Source organism: Lactuca sativa, chromosome 6 (genome assembly GCF_002870075.4).
Source record: "Lactuca sativa cultivar Salinas chromosome 6, Lsat_Salinas_v11, whole genome shotgun sequence".
NCBI classification, from domain to species: Eukaryota; Viridiplantae; Streptophyta; class Magnoliopsida; order Asterales; family Asteraceae; genus Lactuca; species Lactuca sativa.
In genome coordinates this window covers 193,254,626-193,273,285 of record NC_056628.2, presented here as the reverse complement: position 1 = coordinate 193,273,285, position 18,660 = coordinate 193,254,626, and the positions used below count along the sequence as shown (strand labels likewise).

The window sequence follows — 18,660 nt, the reverse complement described above, 5'->3', positions numbered from 1 at the left end:
TTGAATATTATTTAAAAAAATGTGACATTCTTATATTTGATAGAAACAAAATAGAAAGATATAAAAGTCGAATCATGTTTTTTTAAGTGGATTAATAAAAAATATAAATAAAAATACCACCATTTATCATAATTAAACTGACGGAAATTATTCTTGGTGGGTGTAAATCATTATTTGTATATATATATAGAGAGAGACGACTCATAGTGAGTTAGCCCATCTTGTACTCCTGTCCAAATAACCATATGTTTTGGTTTAATTACTAGTTTTTCTCATTAACATTATTTATATAATTAAGATATTGCCTAACCTAAACATATGCATATAAAAGCGAAAAACATGAAAAAAAAAAAAAAAAAAAAAAAAAAAAAAAAAAAAAAGAAGAAGACAATAAGATGGCTTAGTAAATCGATTACAGATTTCATAATTTAAAGCCTCATCATTTTGCTTCTTGTGAGTGTCTCTCAAATATGTTTGGAGTGACCCTGAATTCGACACTGATGTACAAGCCAAGTGAGACGGTTTTTGAGGTGTTGGTTTTCAAGTCTTAACCGGTTCAGCTCTTCTCTTAGTTCCTCTAAATGCCTCATCTTTCGTTGCCTGGATCGTCTGGCAAATTCACGGTTAGCGACCATCCATAAATTACGCCGTTCTTCATTGACATCAGAACCAATGTTGGTCGACATGTCAGGCTCTAACCGGGGGTGGGAAGGTATCCCATGGATTTCAGCCATGGTTGTGTTATTGGTGAGTTGTGATTCGCTTGGGTCCAACTCACTTGACGACATAACGCATGCTAATTTCTAACTTTTAAGAGTTTTGAGTTTTGCTTTTGCGGAAGAAATGGAAGAATGGAAGGCGTTGGGTTGGAGCCAAGTATTTATTGACGATGCACCATGTGAAAGTGGGTTCCACCAAAAAAGTATTTCAATTTTCAACACATCTATCTATGCTTTTTTAACTATTCTCCAAAAAAAAAATATTGGACATCTTTGATTGATTTATTTGATTAATCGCTAAAATGTTTTTATCATATGATTAATAATTCAACTATTTTTTTTTAACTGCCTAAGAAAATAATCTTTGATCACTAGTAAAAATACGTTTATGTTCCTTTTTGTCTTCAATTAAAAAAAAAAAAGATGCTTTTTTAAGAAATACATGCGGACTATAAAAAGAAGCGAGTGTGATGTGAGTTGGCAAGGTGAAATCAATGCCAAAAATTAAGAGCTTAATAGCTAAGGAATCAACCTTAAAAGTAAAGCACATTTCACCTTACCCAAAAACCCAACGTCATATAATCCACTTTGTAAATTCTTTACACATAACAAAAATAACAATAACAACAAATTTAATCAATCAAAATCAAAAAGCCGAAAAACGTAGGCATATATACAATCCAAAAAAGGTTAAGAACTCTAAAAACCTTCGTTTAATAGTTATTAAACATGTGAATACTTATTAAATATGTAAAAACCTTAATTTTTTTTGTCTTTTTGTTAAAAAATGGGTAAAATCGTAATTTTTATAGTCTAATATTTTCATTGATATTTTAACACAATATGTATATAATACAGTTCATTTGCAGTTTAATATAAACAAATTCAAAACTTAATACAATACATTCTACATTAATTCAAAGATTTAGAAAAGACAATATCAAACTCTACTACCACCACCAACTACCACACGCCGCCAACAACCACTTGTGCCAACGTTGCCACAATCTTTCATTCCAAATTAGATCTGTATATAAAATCATACATTGACAACTTAAATAATACATTCACAGTTTAATAAACTTATTAATTCACTCATTTAAAGTTTAATGGAAAACAAATATTAAAACTACTATATTCTTATATATTTATACAACACAAAGAATAAATATATTCACAAGAAAATTAATACAAACATTTATATATAAATATATCATATTTTAACACAAAATTTATAACTATTCATATTTTAATACAGTTGATTCACAGTTTAATACACAAAATTCACAATTTAATATAATAAATTCACAATTTAATACAAAATTATACATTTACAGCCATATTGTCAATGTAAAAATTACATTTATACCTTAAATATCTGGAAGATAGTGCTTCTTTCAAATTTTAAATTATACAATATTCACAATTTAAATTTTACATATTTTATTCAAAATTAGAGAAAATCGAATATATGTACAATGTTTATTTATTTTCATATTTTTGAAGAAACCACAAAATTCATAAAAAGTTCACAGCTTAATACAAACAATTCACAGCTTAATACAGTCACTTCATAATTTAATATAAAAAATTCACAGCTTAATACAATAAGTTCACAGTTTAATAAACAAAACTTATATATTATCAACTTAAAACTTACATTTATACGTATATATTTAGCTTCGTTTTTGTGTATTAAATTGTGAATTTATTATACTAAGCTGTGAATAAACTTTACAGCTTAATACACAAAATTCACAGTTTAATACAATACATTCACAACTCATTTATAAGTATAATTTCATATTTCATCGTATTAAACAACCAATTCACAGTTTAATACACACATAATTATGGCATATTTTAGAAGCAAACATTAAAAAAAACATATATATGAATCATAAGAGATGATAACTTATCTGAAATCAATGAAGAAGATGAGAGAAATAGACTATATCCTTACTCTACCATCACCACCAACAACAACACCGCTAACTACCGTATTTTGCCAACATCGTTCCTTCATAAATCATATCTAGATAAAAAAAATCAGAATTCATAGCTTAATTCAACATTTCAGATACTAGTTCATAGCTTAGTGAATAAAAAGTGTATTCATAACTTAATAATTTACATATTCACAAATTAACACATAAAAATACATATTCACTTACTGAATTTCGTTGAGGCATTTCATCAAACACTTTATATGCACCACATACATCAGATCCATAATCAACAAAAAACATCATATCTTGACAGAACAATAATAGCCTCATCATCTTTGACGTCAAGTGATGTTGTTTGGCTCTCCGGTAAGGTTTGAGAGTGGAGGTTGATGGTTCACCGGAGCAAAACAGAGAAAAAATGGAGGCAGTCGTAGATCTGGAGAAAAAAATGGTTTACCGGATCTTGAGATGAAAAACAACAAACATTTTTAAGAGATCTGATATAAATAACACAAAATCAAATGTATAACCTGAAGAACACAAAACCAGATATCGTTGGAGCTCCTTCAATCTCGTTAGAAGTGGTTGTTAGCCAAACCTAACATGAAATTGCACAAACACATCAGATCTGGTTAGATCTGATGTAAATAGACACGTCGATCTACTGGTGGAGGTGTTCGGCCTTCTGCGGTGGTGTCGGCGGTGGTGTTGCTGCCGACGATAGTTGGTGGTGGTGGCGTCGTCGGCGGTAGTTGGTGGTGGTGGAGATCTTTGGGTCTGTGTTCTTTAAAAAATGTTGGGAAAGTTTTTTGAAAGATTTTGAAATGTTATAACTTAGATCTGATCGTAACAATGAAAAATATGTATGTTTTATAACATTAAGTTAAATTTACAAAAATAAGTTATAATGGTTCTTATGGTTCTTATTATTTTTTGGTTCTCATTTGAACCTTTACCTATATATATATATATATATATAGGGTTAGGTTATTTTGTTTTCACTATCTATTGTGTGCATGTATGATTGATTATGGACCAATCATTTTAGTTATTTTAAGAAAGTAATTAATGCATATTACATGTTGAAGATATAATGGATATTAATTACATCTTCAACATTTAATATGCATTAATTACTTTCTTAAAATAACTAAAATGATTGGTCCAAAATCAAACATACATGCACACAATAGATAGTGAAAACATTTGAACCTAACTCTCTCTCTCTCTCTCTCTCTCTCTCTATATATATATATATATATATATATATATATATATATATATATATATATATATATACACTAAAAGGTAAGAATTAAAGAGGATGAAAATATTGATGGATTTATAATGAAGCTATTAACACAGGTTGGGTTGGCATAATACGTAACAAGTTTTTAAGGTTGAGAGGAGGTTCTGTTGAAAATGATAGAAGCACAGCTGGCAATTGTTGATTCCGATGATTGACGGAGTTGTCCAATGACAGGGTACAATTCCGAAGAACGTAGGAATTGTGTACATGGTGAATGAGCACACATCTTTGCTAATGAAAACAAAGCTATTTTTAGAGGTGACTCATCAATCGCATCTCTCCTGGTTGGGGGGTTAAGACAACAGTCTGACACCAACTTCAGCAATTAATGCCAGCATGCAAAGTATATATGCAACATCACTTGTTTAAAAGAACTTCAAATAAGGACCAAAATTGCAAGAATCAAGTATACTTAGGGACCAAAAATGTAACTTAATATAATAATATTTAGAGTTTATAATGATACCATAGACATACCTGCATTGCTCCTTTAGAGACAATATGTTGAGAAAGTTTGTTGGAGTTGCGCACAAGATTACTGAGAGCACCACATGAATTTGCTTTACTTTTGTCATCCTCCTCTGCTGACAACAGAGGTATGCATTTTCTCAGCTCTTCATAAAACATGTCACAGTGGTTTGCTGCATTACCAATCTATAATTAAAATCAAATAACAAAACCTAAGTTTATTATTTATATATAAAAATTTAAATATATTTTATTTTTTTAGCATACAACTTACTGCAAAACAAGCAAATTTACGAGTGCGTTTGTCCCATCAGAGCACCTATCAACCAAGAGACTGATGATTTTGTGCTTTGCCTGTAATATGTATGACACATATCATTTATCAGACAGAAAGTAGTTTTAGTTATACTATATGTTTTTTTTTCAAAAAAGAAAAGAAAATAATTAATAGACATTTGGTACTTGAGTTGATACTTGCCAATAAATCATAAAAGTAGGAACTATGCCGACACATATTGCCAATAACATTGCAAGCTTTGGCATGAACATTTGGATCTTGGTGTGTTAGAAAGTCTTTTAAGAGATGTAAAATATTTGCTCCATGTATGTGCTCATAAAAAACCTGCATTTCATTTCATCATATGTTTTGGAATATATATATATATATATATATATATATATATATATATATATATATATATATATATATATATATATATATATAAGATACTAAATATATGATATGTAATATTTACCTTATCCATACGAGCCAAGTCTGAAATGATCATGAGAATATCTAGAGTGACTTCTCGTGGTGATGAGGAGTCAAGTAGCCTTCTCATTTTGTTTGGATCCAAGAGACCTCTTTCAAGAAGTTGAACAACAAGTGATCTATGAAGAGTCATTTTGGCTAGAAATGCAACAGCTCTTGCAGTGTCTTTTAACTCCATGTGTTCCAAACACTGAGTTATTTGACCTGGAATTCCTACCTGTAATATAAATTTATAAACAATCATTGCATGACGATGATGATGATGATTAGACCATTTCCATTAACACCCTTATAAATATTAGCTTCCACAAATTTTACTCATGTTTTTTCATCACAATAACTTTTTTAAGGGAAAACCGTGAGTACCAGCAACACGTTTATGCTTTTGCTAGAAATATGGGCAATGTACTTTTGTTTACCCATAATAGCAACATGCTTATATTTTTTACATAATAGCAAGGTACTTACATTTCGCCACCTGGCAGACACTGGCATAATGAGGATATCGTCCATACAACCCCCACTAGAGATAACCCGATCTGATCGTCTAATTGATCGTTTCCTAATAAATCAACAAGAGTTTGGGGGATTCCACTCGCGCATAGATGTTGAATCGCTAAAGGCCCACCCCAACGTAGTCTAGATTCCAACAAACCGACACAACCATCTCTGATTCCGTTCCAATACGAGAGCTTCCCTCTCATTCCATTCCCATCTAGTGTTGAAATCCTGAGGTAATCACAAAGAGTAGCACTCCGTGGAATTAAAGGCACGGCGATTTTGGAAATTGATGTTTCAACAGAAGGAGAATTTTCGAGGGACAAAATGGATGCGAGTGCCAGCATGGCAAACATGGAATGAGATTGAAATGAATTTTGAATTCGATCACATAAAGAGTAATGGTGTGCGAGGTCGGAAAGGCGAGAACGTTGTTTTTTGGGTGATGATGTCAGCATGAATAGAGCTGAATTTCTTCCCGAAGATTTTAAGGATTGTGCGACTGCGAAAAGTACATGATGTTGGCTTTGGCTGCAAGTGAAGGATGGAAGGTTCATCATTTGGATGTAAAATCAGCCTTCTTAAATGGGATTCTGCAAGAAGAAGTATATGTCACACAATCAACCGGTTTTGTTGTCGCAAGAAAGGAGAACATGGTGTAAAGGTTGAACAAGGCTCTTTATGGCCTTCGTCAGGCTCCAAGGGCATGGAACGATAGGCTTGATAAAACATTGAAAGAAATGGGATTCCAGAGATGTCCATAGGAATATGTTGTGTATAAACTCCAAAAGTCAAACAGGTCGTTGATTGTCAGGGTCTATGTGGACGACCTGATTGTGACAGGTTCAAGTGAAGAATTAGTTGTTGAGTTTAAAAGAAGGATGTTGAAGTTTTTTGATATGAGTGACTAGGGAACCTTATCCTACTACCTAGGGATAGAAGTTCACCAAGACAAGGATGGCATCACAATCGGTCAAGCAGGGTATGCTAAGAAGATTTTGCAAATAGCAGGCATGGGAGAGTGCAACCCATCTCAATACCCAATGGAACCCCGACTGGGTTTAACAAAAGATGAAGATGGAATACCAGTCAATGCTACCGAGTATCGATGCCTCATCGGAAGTCTTCGCTATCTCATCCACTCAAGACCTGATTTGAGCTACTCAGTTGGAGTAGTGAGTAGATACATGGTATCACCAAAGCAGAGCCATCTCAAAGCAGTCAAACACATTTTGAGGTACATAAAGGGGACAACTAACTTTGGTCTAATGTACAAGAAAGGTGGTGATAAAAGGCTTATTGGATTCAGTGATAGTAGCCATGGAATGGATATCGATGGTAGAAAGGGTACAACAGGAATGATTTTCTATCTATCAGGTAATCAAATCACATGGTCGTCCCAGAAACAACACACTGTGGCCCTATCTTCCTGTGAAGCAGAGTTTATGGCAGCAACTGCAACAGCATGCCAAGCACTTTGGCTAAGGAGTCTCCTCAAAGAATTGACCGGTTGGAAGGAAGAATGTGTCAGGATGTATGTAGACAACAAGTCAGACATAGCTCTTATGCAGAATCCTGTTTTCCATGGGAGGAGTAAGCACATTGACACTAAGTTCCATTTCATACAGGGTTGTATTGAAAGGAAACAAATTGATGTGAAACACATAAGTGGTGAAGAACAAAGAGCAGATCCCTTGACAAAAGCTTTGCCAAGACTCAAGTTCTTATAGATGAGAAACCTTTTGGGAGTCGTAAGACTTGAGGACAAAGTTCAGAATTAAGGGGAAGTATGTGGAGGAAAAAGTAATTCTGACCTGGTCTTTTATTGACCTTGTCAATAGGAATAAGTGGCTTAGTTGCCACCTAGTTAGGAGCCCATGTTTTTCAGTTTTTTAGCTTAGCAGTTTTTCCTTTGCTTATTATTTAAAGCCTTGTAAGTTTCTTGTTTTATTATCAGAAATAAGAAGAAAATCTGGGAATCTTTTCCCTGCAGCTCTGTGTTTTGCTTTATTTGGGTATACTCTTTTGATCAAAACAGGGGCCTGCACCTACACATGAATGGCAGATTAGGGTATGTGGATTTGGTAATTTGTTTTCAGATTATTTTGATCTCCTGTTTGTTGATCTCTTTCGAAAGAAGCACAAAGTGATAATATGGAAAGGATTTCTGAAATAATTGTGTTATCGCCACCTCCACTCACGACTGTGGTAACAGGTAAAGAGCTAGGCAAACCGCATAAAACACTGGTGAATGAGGTATTATGTAAACAACACCTTAAGATGATCTGATAAGAAAAAAAAGTTGGATTATTATGTAATAACTCGTTTTAACAGACAAAAAGATTAAAAACAAAATAAATAATTACCTGAATACCAGAAGACAATACAGTAGCCTCTGTGCGTTGGCGGAGACAATAATAAAAAGCAACTTGTACAGCTTTTGATCCAAGAAATGCTCGTGTGATTGCATTCACAATCTTTTCAGAATCCCCACCGATCAACGGTTTAGATTCATCGTCATTAATATTAATCCAATCCAATGAGTGCGAACGGATGGATCTCAATGGAAATGGATTTTTTTCTCTTTAGTTTAATGAATCTCAGATGCATCGATTAATGACCAAGTCGCCCTGCATGATTCACATGCAACACGTATAAGATTGGATGAGCAGGACATGAGACTTGTGCCACAAGTTACCAAGCATGAAACCAAAGTCTCTAAAACTCCTGATGTTTTGGCATGAAGTCAGGGCCAGTCCTGACGATTGGCAACCCGGGCGAGCGCCCAGGGCCCATGCCCCTAAGGGGCCCAAAATTTATGGGTTATATACAATATATGTATGTAGAAAAATTAGCTTATGTGTATATTTGTTAAGGCCCAGGCCAAATTAAATCAATCTCAAATCAGCCCAAGAAACTAATTGGAAGGCTGTTGGAAACACTGCATATGGGAATTAAGCACAATAGACAACGTAAATTAGGGTACCGAATCGACACTTGCACAAACATCAGACACGAGTAGACATCTCGTTAGTCGTGTGAATCAGTTATTCCATATCAAGCCTTGCCGCCTCTGAATAGACATCAGGAGATGCCTTCATCATCACCACATCACTCTCCACCCTCGATCTATGGCCTTCCCCTTCATTTGATTTTTATTCCACACACTAGGCATATATTTCTGAATTGATTTTCGATTTCTGGTACTGTACAAGCTTCTTATCAAAGCTTCTGATTTTTGATTTAGGGTATGTACAAGCATCATGCGCACATTTGAGGTATGGCCTGATCAAATCTTTTTTTTTTTTATGATTTGTATTTTTGTTTTTCATTATTTGTTCTAATCAAAGACTCAAAAAAAAGTGTAATCCTTCTAATTTTTTGTTTTTGTTTATGGTTTCTGAAATCTGAACTCCATTCTTTTAGAGCCTAAATTATTTTAGATTTCTGGTACTGTACAGGCTGCTTATCAGAGCTTTTGATCTTCAATTTCAGGTATTGTACAACCATTAGGTGCGAATTGAGGTATGGTTTGATTAAATTTGTTTTTCTGATTTTTTTGTTTCTCATTTTCTACCATCAAAGAATCAAACAAAGTATCAAACATTCTAATTTTTGTTTCTGTTAGTATATCTTATTTCTAATCGTCTGATCTCTATTCTTTCAGCCTCAAACATTTAAGATTTTTCACTCAATCATGTAATATGTTTGCAGATTTTTGTATGTAGTTGTATAATCAACATTTTTATGTTCCAACTTTTTTGTTTTGTCTCTACTAATTTTTTGTTATTGATTTTATTTTGCAGCTTGCTAATAATGGTTGTGGTTTAAAATGTGTTGATGTCTCACCTAATAATTACCTAAGGGAATCAATGTAAGAAAAATTAAATGTTGTGGCAATATTATGTTTAGAGAAATATAGGTTAAACAAAATTGATTTTGATAATATTACTAATGATTTTGCATCTTCAAATCTTAAAGATAAGCATTTTTATTAGTTGTTTTTGTAAAGGTTGTGGTTATATTATTAATTCAACTGTTTCGTAAAAAAAAATATTATTAATGATGTTTTGTAAATGGTGTCTATTTCAAATCTTTATTATATAATGGCTTTGGGGGGACTTTTTTTCTTTCTTTCCTCGGGCCCAAAATATATATGGACTGGCCCTGGATTAAGTATCTCTTTAAGACCTTCGTTTGTTGCTACCACATCAGCACGCTTGGTTGCTGGGGATGCTTTGAAACCTTGTGCTACTTGAGATAAAATAATTGTGATGCAAGCAATGGATTCGTACACAATTTTTCCTAAAGCATCTTCTGTGTTCTGAGAAACCTACATTTAACACTTTCTTTCTTAACAACTATTGTTGTTGAATAGTAACCTTCTTTACTAATTACCAATATGAAAACGTAGTTTATTATTTATAGGAGTAAAATGCATTTTTATTTCCTGCACCTTGCCTTCTTCTTATGAAGAAAGTCATGGAAATGAAAATTTTGTCATTAAATTGATAAATTCAAACTTTTTACAAAGTAAGAATTTCACTTATGCCCTTCTTAAACATCAAAATATCATACAATTTCTAAATATCATATATACATTTCGTAAGCTTTTACAATTAATATCACATTTGCCTAAATCAAATCATTTCTTTTTAATACTTTATAATAATTTCATACATTTAAAATCAATAAAATTCTAAAAAACAAAAATGACTAAATTGCTTATACTTCTTGTTGGTATTGCAGGGAAAGCTTAAAGTGGTATGAAGGATTTTATGAGATAAAACAAAACAGAGAGTAAATTACACGAATGGTCCCTATGGTTTGAGGTAATTTACGTGTTCGGTCCCTAACTTTTTTTTTAACTCGGGAGGTCCCTATTATTTGTTTTTGTTACGCGTTTGGTCCTAATGTTTGTTTTTGTTATGTGTTTGGTCTTTGTCTTACCTAAAAAGACTATTATTTAAATAGAGAAAAATATTGGGGTAGGTAAGATAAGGTGAGGGGTGTGAGACTGAGGGTGTGTTTATTTAAATAAATTAAAAAATCAAGGGTAAAATATTCTTTTTAGGTAATACAGGGACCAAGTACGTAAAAAAACAAACAGTAGGGACCTTTCATGTTAAAAAAATAAGTTAGGGACCAAACACGCAAATTACCGTAAACCATAGGGACCATTCGTGCAATTTACTCCAAAACAGAGGACAGGGAGCAAAATGGGCAAAAGCTGCACTGTTTTATTCACTTTCACGGTAAACAAAAGAAGTCACATACTACCAACGACACTTTCACCTTTTAAACTAATCAAATGCAGAAAAATAAAGAAACTAACTCATACTACCCTCTAGACTCGGTACTAAATCCAACATGGCTGCAAGCTTATTCAAACTCTACTTTTGACCACTACTTTCAGCAAAAATAATTAAAATAACACATATCCAAAATTTCTAGATTAAGTCAACAATCTCCCCCTAATCCAGAATTGGTCACCTGCTTGACTCCAATCAGCTCCCTCATCTCTTTATGCTTCACGTTTCCCATTACTTTTGTAAGAATGTTTTCCCTTTACTCCTTGTTGCAAACATGAGTCACCTTTACTTCATCATTTTCCACACATTCTCTAATAAAATGGAATCTTGTGTCAATGTGCTTGCTTCTCCTGTGAAAGACCGGGCTTTTCATGAGGTCTAAGGTTGACTTGTTATCAATGTGCAGAGTTGCAGGTGCTATTGTTTGTCTGGTTATCTCAGTGAGTAGGCATCTTATCCAAATATCTTGACATGTTCCCATTGTGGCTGCCATAAACTCCGCTTCACACAAGGATAGAGCAACACTTCGCTGTTCTTGAGATACCCATGTAACTAGATTATCATTGATGTAGAATGCCACACCATATGTGCTTTTCGTATCATCTACATCCATCGCCAAATCACTGTCTGAATAGCCATCAATCTTGATTTCTTTCTCACCTTTTGAATAGACGAGACCATAGTCTAAGGTGCCCTTAACATACCTTATGATACCCTTTACTAACTGGAGGTATTTTTCAATTGGTTTTTCTATAAATCAGATTACAACACCAACTACAAATGAAAGATTTGTTCAGGTATGTGTTAAATATCGCAAATTTCCCACAATGCTTCTATACTCAGTTGGGTTGACTAGCTCACCGTCTTCATCTTTTCTCAGCTGTACTTTCTGATCAATTGGGCACTTGGTGGGGTTGCAGTCCTCCATTGTTGTTTTTGCTAGAATATTTCTTGCATATGCCTCCTGCTTTAATGTGATCCGACCTTCAAATTGATTAACCTCTATTCCCAGGTAGTGAGATAGTAGACCTAAGTCACTCACTCAAACCGTTTTTCATCTGAGTCTTGAAGATCATTATTTCTAAACAAGAGTATCATAAGGTACCTATCTAAACAAGAGCACCTTTTGAACTCCAAATCCTTCAGGTACCTGTCTAAACAAGAGTTCCAAGCTCTAGGCGCTTGCTTAAGCCCATAAAGAGCTTTTGAGAGCTTGTAAACTTTGTGCTTTTGGTTTGGTTTCTCAAAGCCTTCCGGTTGTCATACATACACTTCTTCCTCCAGGTTTCCATTCAAGAAAGTTAACTTAACATCTAAATGATGTACAAGCCATCCATGAGTTCCTGCAAGGGAAAGTAGAACACGTACCATCTCAAGTCTGGCAACCAGTGCAAAAACATCTTCATAATCGATTCCGAGTTTCTGAACGTAACCACGTGCCACCAATCTCGCTTTGTGCTTCAATATTCTTCCATTTGGGTCTCTTTTCACCTTAAATACCCACTTCAATCCAATAGCTTTTTGTCCTTTTGGGAGTTCAACTGGGTTCCATGTCCGATTTTTCTCAATTGACGCGAGCTCTGTCTTCATTGCTTTAATCCGCTCTGATCGCTTTCTTGCCTCTGCATATGAGGTGGGTTCATCCTCATTGTGAACCAACAAAAATCGCTCGGTGTTTTCAAATAGGCCAGATAGTATTCGGAATCGCTTGGGAGCGCCACCACCAGTGGAGCTTGACGTCGTACTTGAAGAACTGACGGAAGAAATTGGGGTTGTTGGCGACGTCGATTGTTGCTGCGATGGACTCCTAGTCGGACTAAAGGAGTCGGTACCTAGGTTATCATGTGGGTTTGTGTGTGAGTCCATCTGGGATGTATTGGGCTCCGACCCACTTTCAGTCCACATATCATTGGATTGTGGCAGCCCGTCTTCACCTTCTTCTGGAGTTATTATTGATCCAACCTCATCTAAATCATTTAGGTCGTAACCTTCCATTGTAAAGCTCATACCTAGTATTTACTTTATCTTGACCGCATTTTCCCACTCCCATTCCTTATCTTCTTCGAACACCACATCTCTACTTACACAAATTGACCCCGTATCTGGGTCTAGTAGTCAGTACGCCTTTGTTCCTTTCTCCACTCCAAAATGAACCATCTTCTTATTTCTATCTTCTAACTTCTTTAGGTGTCTTTTGGCAATTTTCACGTAGGTGTAGCCTCCTCGAGTTGTTTTGTGTTTACTCTGTACAGAGTATACATAGCGTGACTGGCAGCTTCTCCCCACAGCACATATGGTACTCTCATCGTCTTCAGATTGCATCACTGTAACATCCGGATTTTCAGGTACTTTATTTTGTGATTCAATTTTGAAGTTTAAGGAGAGACTCGACGAGTCGAAGGCCTGACTCGCCAAGTGGTGTCGGGTTACCACGTGGATTTAATGAGTGGACTCGACGAGTCAGAGGACTGACTCGCCGAGTAGATCTCGGGCAGAGAAAACCCTAAGTTTCGGGCCTGTGCCCTATATAAGGACCTTATGACCTCCCATTTGCGGCCATATCTTCCTGAGAGCAACCATAAAGAGTATTTGAATGTGTAGAGTGAGAGGGAGGGCTATCTATGAGAACCCGAAATTTCTATTATGTACAACATATCAAGTCAATAGAAGTCAGAACAGTTACTGTTAATTTTCAGACTTTTTAGAATAAGTTTGAGTATTTTAGGTTTAACACTTTAGGAGATATCAGGAGAGAGGATGCCCTAGGGTTTATTGTGCAACAATAAAGTCCCGACACATCAAAATATAGGAGTTTACGGCCTAAACAATGGTGTTTACGGCCGTAAACCCCAAGGAGGGGGGTATATAAGTGACACTTAGTCATTTATATCATTTTTCCACCTTTTCAAGAACAAACTGTTTTACTTCAAACTGTTTTACAAACTCTTTTACTTGTCAAATACTTTTACTTAAACTCTTTCATACTTATATATTGTCAAATGCATGCTTATGTATGTATAGTTATATACAGTGTTCTAAAAGGCACGTCATGGCGGGCGTCAAGGCGTGCCATGGCGTGAGGCGCGGCGTCGCCGTTACGAAAAGCTTCATAACGTTGCTGTTAAGCGTGGCGCGTGGCAACGCGCGATATGGCGTGTTATGGCGCGTATTTTTTCATTTGAGACACGTTTTTTTTCTCTTTTTTATACCTTTTCTAATCGGACATACAAGTATTGTGTTTTTTATTAACTTTCTGTTATTAGTTGTTGATATAACACTTCTAAAAACTAGGTATATTTGATATAAACTAGATAAGAAGCCCCGCTTCGCGGGGGTTGGATTCCACGCTAATATTAAAGAAAACCGATGGAAGACATTATGTTAAACGTTTGTCATGGAAGTAGAATGCTATAATTGGTTGACTATGAAAGTATATTGATGCTTAAAAAATGTAGTAAAGTAGAAGCAAACTGAGATATATTCTCTTTTTAAAACACATATGTTGGGTACAAAACTACTTAAACCAAATTTAGTCAAAGGCAACACCAGTCCAACTGCTTCCTCTCGAATAAGCTCTTGCGGCTTTGAGATCCCTTAAGTGATGATTTTGTAAAATTTACAAATAGAAAAATTATAAATGGGTTTCAAATACTTATAATTTTTTAGGACCGACCAAAATGTCCTTTGCTAAAAATAATACATAATGATAACAAAGTTTTGATTAAATTGTATATACTTAACCTCTCCCACAAGATCATCTTCAGAACGATCCGAGAAATTAAAAATGACGGTTATGCCCCTGAAATGTTTTGAATAAAAATCATTGGCATCAATAAGCAATTTTATGAATTAAATATTGATAACAAATATAATGGTAACTAAACTGAAATCAGGCAAAATGGCAAGCAGTTTTGTTAATTCAAGTTGAAAGTTGGATAAATAAGATAACAAACTTTCAAATTGATAAACAGAAAAAAAAAACAGCAGATTTGACAAATTAAAATGACGGTTATGCCCCTTTAATGTGTTGAGAAATTTAGAACATCAATCAATCAATGTGTAATAGAGAACATTTAATGAAAAAAGATTCGATGGAAGTAGACACCAGAATTCTTAAGAGAATTATCATCTTTCAGAATCCGGCCTTTGTAAACGAAAGGCATCTGTTCGTCATAGACATCACAGTTTTGTGCAGGCACAGACTTTAACGATTAAACTTTAAGTACCTAAGGAATGAAAACTTAATTTAATAACATGCAAAAATAACAAAAGTAAGACAAAGTTAGGAGCAAGAGTAGTTAAATCAGATAAGGCAAAGCAACAATAAACCCTATTGATCAAAATTAATATTTCCAACGCTCAATTAAAAAAAATAAGATAAACCTGCAGGGGAAGCAACTAACGAAGAGTGTTATATCTATGGAAGCACTCCGTTCCCTTCGCGAGATGACGACCATGATCTGGCCTTGAAGCCGCTTGACGCCTCCACCAGATTATCTGCTTTGTGTAAAAGATGCATTTTTTTTACTTTCCTCCTGCACTCATAGTTACATATTCAGAAAAAGGTACATATCTAATAATATCAATTTTAGAGATTTCTTTTTTTATTTTTTCTTTTATGGGAAGACACCACAAACAAAGAAACTTTGGATGTTAAAGACTTCGTACCTTCAAATAGCAAAAGGAAACAGGTTCATATCAACTGAGCTGCTGCGATTTCCTAAACCTAAAACAAACCACAAGTAAAAAAAAGTAATTCAGTTATCAGTTCCAATAGATTGATAACAAAAACAAAAGCAAGATTTTACTTTGAAAAATCTTATCCAATTATGCAAATGTCATCCAAATACAAATTAAACTTAATCTAAAAAATTTATGTCCAGTAAAATCCACCATTTGTTACCTTTCCATTGTGTATGAAGCTTATTTTCATGTTTATAAACGGGTTGTGCTGCCCACACAAAGTAGCCTCCTGTCCTTAGCATCCTGTTCACCTCCAGAAACAAAATGCCATCTTAAACAGAAACCAAGAAAAGGTAAAGACACAATTAATATCAATAAATACTAAATACTAACAAAACCTAAACACAATTGAAAGCGGAATATCAAGAACCATTTATACATTTGCTAAAAAGATTGAATCAAAGGCGTGGATACTTAATTTGTGATCTGCAATAACTGAATATAGAAAACCTTACAATGAAAGGGTAGATCATGCCTAGAGACTCAGACTGAGAACGCAAGCCTAATCGAAGCAACACACATACGTATTCTGACCATATACCCTTATATTCTTCACTGTCTATGGAGACCTGACGCCGACGACGGGAAATGATGGAGCTTTCGATCATTCGACCGTTGGGAAGCAATGGATGGAGCAGAAAGACGCTATAGAACACTTCCTCAAACTGGGAGATCCATTAAGTTGGGTGTATATATATATATAACCTTAATATCAACAATTTAACTGTTAACATATAAAAGGTTCATAGATTTTCTTATGACATTATTTCAGCTTTGTTTTTGCGTTCAAAGCGTAGGATTCCAGTCACATTGTGGATTTATGCATGAAGATTTCTCCACAAATTGTATTCAAGGGTAATTTGGTGATTTGCCCCTGCCTTGGATACCATACAGTAACAGGTTATGTACATCCTGGTACAATTATAAACATTAAATGATCCAAGACTAAGCAGCAACCTGCAAATAGGCTATAAATTCTGATGAAGTAACTGATTTTCCATCATGTGCTTTAGATGAAACCCATTCGAATGCTTTCTCCTGCAACGTCAAAAAAATCTTTGGTTTTATTTCATGGACCTTAAATTTCATGATACTGTAACAAATCTTGATGTTATTTAGCAAAAGAAAAGTGGGATTTAGAATTTCAAGTGTTCAAGATAAAGATCTACTGTGACACAAAAGGATCAAGAAAGAAATGAACCAACTTGAAAGAAATTATGCTAAAATTGTAAAGAATTTGATAACATGGGAGCCTGGAAATTTAGCAAGTTTGATTCAAATAGTCATAAACATGAACTAAATTTTCAAGCAGCTGATGGGTATTCTGCAATCGATGTACTCTGGAAAAATTCATCTAATGAAAAGTAGCATATCAAAATCAAAATATGCGAGACGAATTATCCCCAACTTAGACAAATAACCATATCAGATCCCACGAATTTGAAGTAAAAAATAGGTAATTGCATCAATCTAAGTAAAAAACAACAGGAGTTGAAATTAGGGTTTACCGATTCTCACAAGTGAATGTCTTCGACCATACCCAATACCACCCCTAGCACTCGATATCAAGCACCGGTGACCACCTCCATAAATGTCCAATATTCAGCCCTGTTCACGTACGCAAAGGCCAAGAAACCCCACCACCATAGCCGATACCCTCAAAGTAAAAGAAAAATTACCTTCAAGTCGTTCCGAATCAGCCACGAAGAAAGAGTTATATTCGGCGACCGGTAGGGAGAGGAGAGGATGGGATAAAAGCCCTAAGTTCAGATAACAGATAAAGATGGAAGCAAAACCAGGCACAATGAACAACACGTGGACAGAGAATAGAATATTTTCCACAAACGTCGACGCCGGTCGTGCGTACGACACCGCCGTTTTCAACCTCCGTGGCCCATCGACACGTCTTAATATCCCTGATTCAATCGGAGACGACGGTGATCTACAGGACCTCTCCTCCGATTCGATTAGAAAGAAGGCCACAGAGGCCGGAGGTACGGTCGAAGACGTATGTGTAGGTGGTGGAGAAGACATCTGATAAGAGAGGCGGTGGGGGAAGCATGAGGAACAAAAATGAAAGCGGTGGAAGGAACTGGTGGTGTAATAAAGAACGAAGCAAGCCGTTTGGGATGGTGGGCGGTGACCATGGCTGAGGCAGTAACAACGAAGAACCAAAAAGAAACAGCGGTGGACAACGAACCCAAAAGAAAGAGAGAAGAAGAACACGTGGACAATAAACGTAGGGAAAAAAGACACGTAGATGCAAGTCAGCATTCTACATTAACAAAAAGGCTTAATAGATAAAAGGAAAATTGTCACTGCGGCCCAACAAAGTTACGTATAATAGTTTAAATGGTCCCTCGTGATTATTTTTTGCGTTTTAAGGGGTTAAACTTGTTGATGACCGATTTAGAAAGTCACCTTACCCATTTTAGCAGGTAAACCTGCCTCGTCACTTGCCATGTATACGTATGAGGTAACTCACTGAGTCAATACCGAGTTGACTCGATGACACATAAGCTGGCACATGCAGATTAGTAATTATCGCCTTTAATGTCCATCAACACCCCAACAACCTTTCACCGTCGATTCGATTGAGTCCCAGGCACAAGTATCGAATTATAAGGGGACATACGCATGTGGGGTTTGAAGTAAAACAAATCTGAAACTTGTTTACCATTTTCGGGCAAACAATCTTGTGGAAGAACCCTTAAAAAGCAACAATGTCGGCTCCACCACCTTCACCCAACTCTATAAATTCTGGTGAAGACATCAACTACAATGTGCTCCGCTCAATCTTCTGTGATTGTGGTCCGAAGATTGCAGAAAACCAAACTGAAATGAAAAGGTTGAAGGAGCAGCTAGGACAAGATTATATCGTTTTCAGGAT

General features: G+C 35.2%; 1 protein-coding gene, 2 long non-coding RNA genes and 1 pseudogene across 8 annotated transcripts; all 4 read right to left on the bottom strand.

Moving 5' to 3' along the window:
* Nucleotides 1–1,536: 1,536 nt before the first annotated feature.
* LOC122194658 (uncharacterized) lies at nt 1,537–3,717 on the bottom strand. The gene is made up of 3 exons (XR_006184019.2): nt 3,199–3,717; nt 2,894–3,104; nt 1,537–2,754 (listed from the first exon to the last, which is right to left on the bottom strand). It is a non-coding gene; the product is annotated as an uncharacterized LOC122194658 (long non-coding RNA).
* Nucleotides 3,718–3,976: 259 nt separating this feature from the next.
* LOC111879653 (serine/threonine-protein kinase TIO-like) lies at nt 3,977–11,259 on the bottom strand (annotated as a pseudogene).
* A 24-nt stretch (nt 11,260–11,283) lies between these two features.
* LOC122194877 (secreted RxLR effector protein 161-like) lies at nt 11,284–11,955 on the bottom strand. The gene is made up of 2 exons (XM_042896175.1): nt 11,889–11,955; nt 11,284–11,777 (listed from the first exon to the last, which is right to left on the bottom strand). Exons 1-2 carry the CDS (start codon nt 11,953–11,955, stop codon nt 11,284–11,286), a joined length of 561 nt encoding a protein of 186 aa, XP_042752109.1.
* Nucleotides 11,956–14,487: 2,532 nt separating this feature from the next.
* Nucleotides 14,488–18,015, bottom strand: LOC128126740 (uncharacterized). 6 transcript variants are annotated; one of them, XR_008224899.1, is made up of 6 exons: nt 17,279–18,015; nt 15,931–16,808; nt 15,696–15,753; nt 15,411–15,562; nt 15,133–15,253; nt 14,488–14,826 (listed from the first exon to the last, which is right to left on the bottom strand). It is a non-coding gene; the product is annotated as an uncharacterized LOC128126740 (long non-coding RNA). The 6 variants fall into 6 exon arrangements; XR_008224898.1 differs by lacking the exon at nt 15,133–15,253 and having other exon boundaries at nt 15,931–16,648; nt 16,728–16,808; nt 17,279–18,014; XR_008224897.1 differs by lacking the exon at nt 15,133–15,253 and having other exon boundaries at nt 15,931–16,041; nt 16,226–16,808; nt 17,279–18,012.
* Nucleotides 18,016–18,660: the final 645 nt, after the last annotated feature.

What these genes read in the sequence shown, in the direction of transcription:
- LOC122194877 (XM_042896175.1), bottom strand. Translation starts at nt 11,955, where the DNA reads ATGGAGGACTGCAACCCCACCAAGTGCCCAATTGATCAGAAAGTACAG. An exon ending in GCTGAGAAAAGATGAAGACG is followed by an intron (nt 11,778 to 11,888) that starts GTGAGCTAGTCA and finishes TCTGATTTATAG; the next exon opens with AAAAACCAATTGAAAAATAC.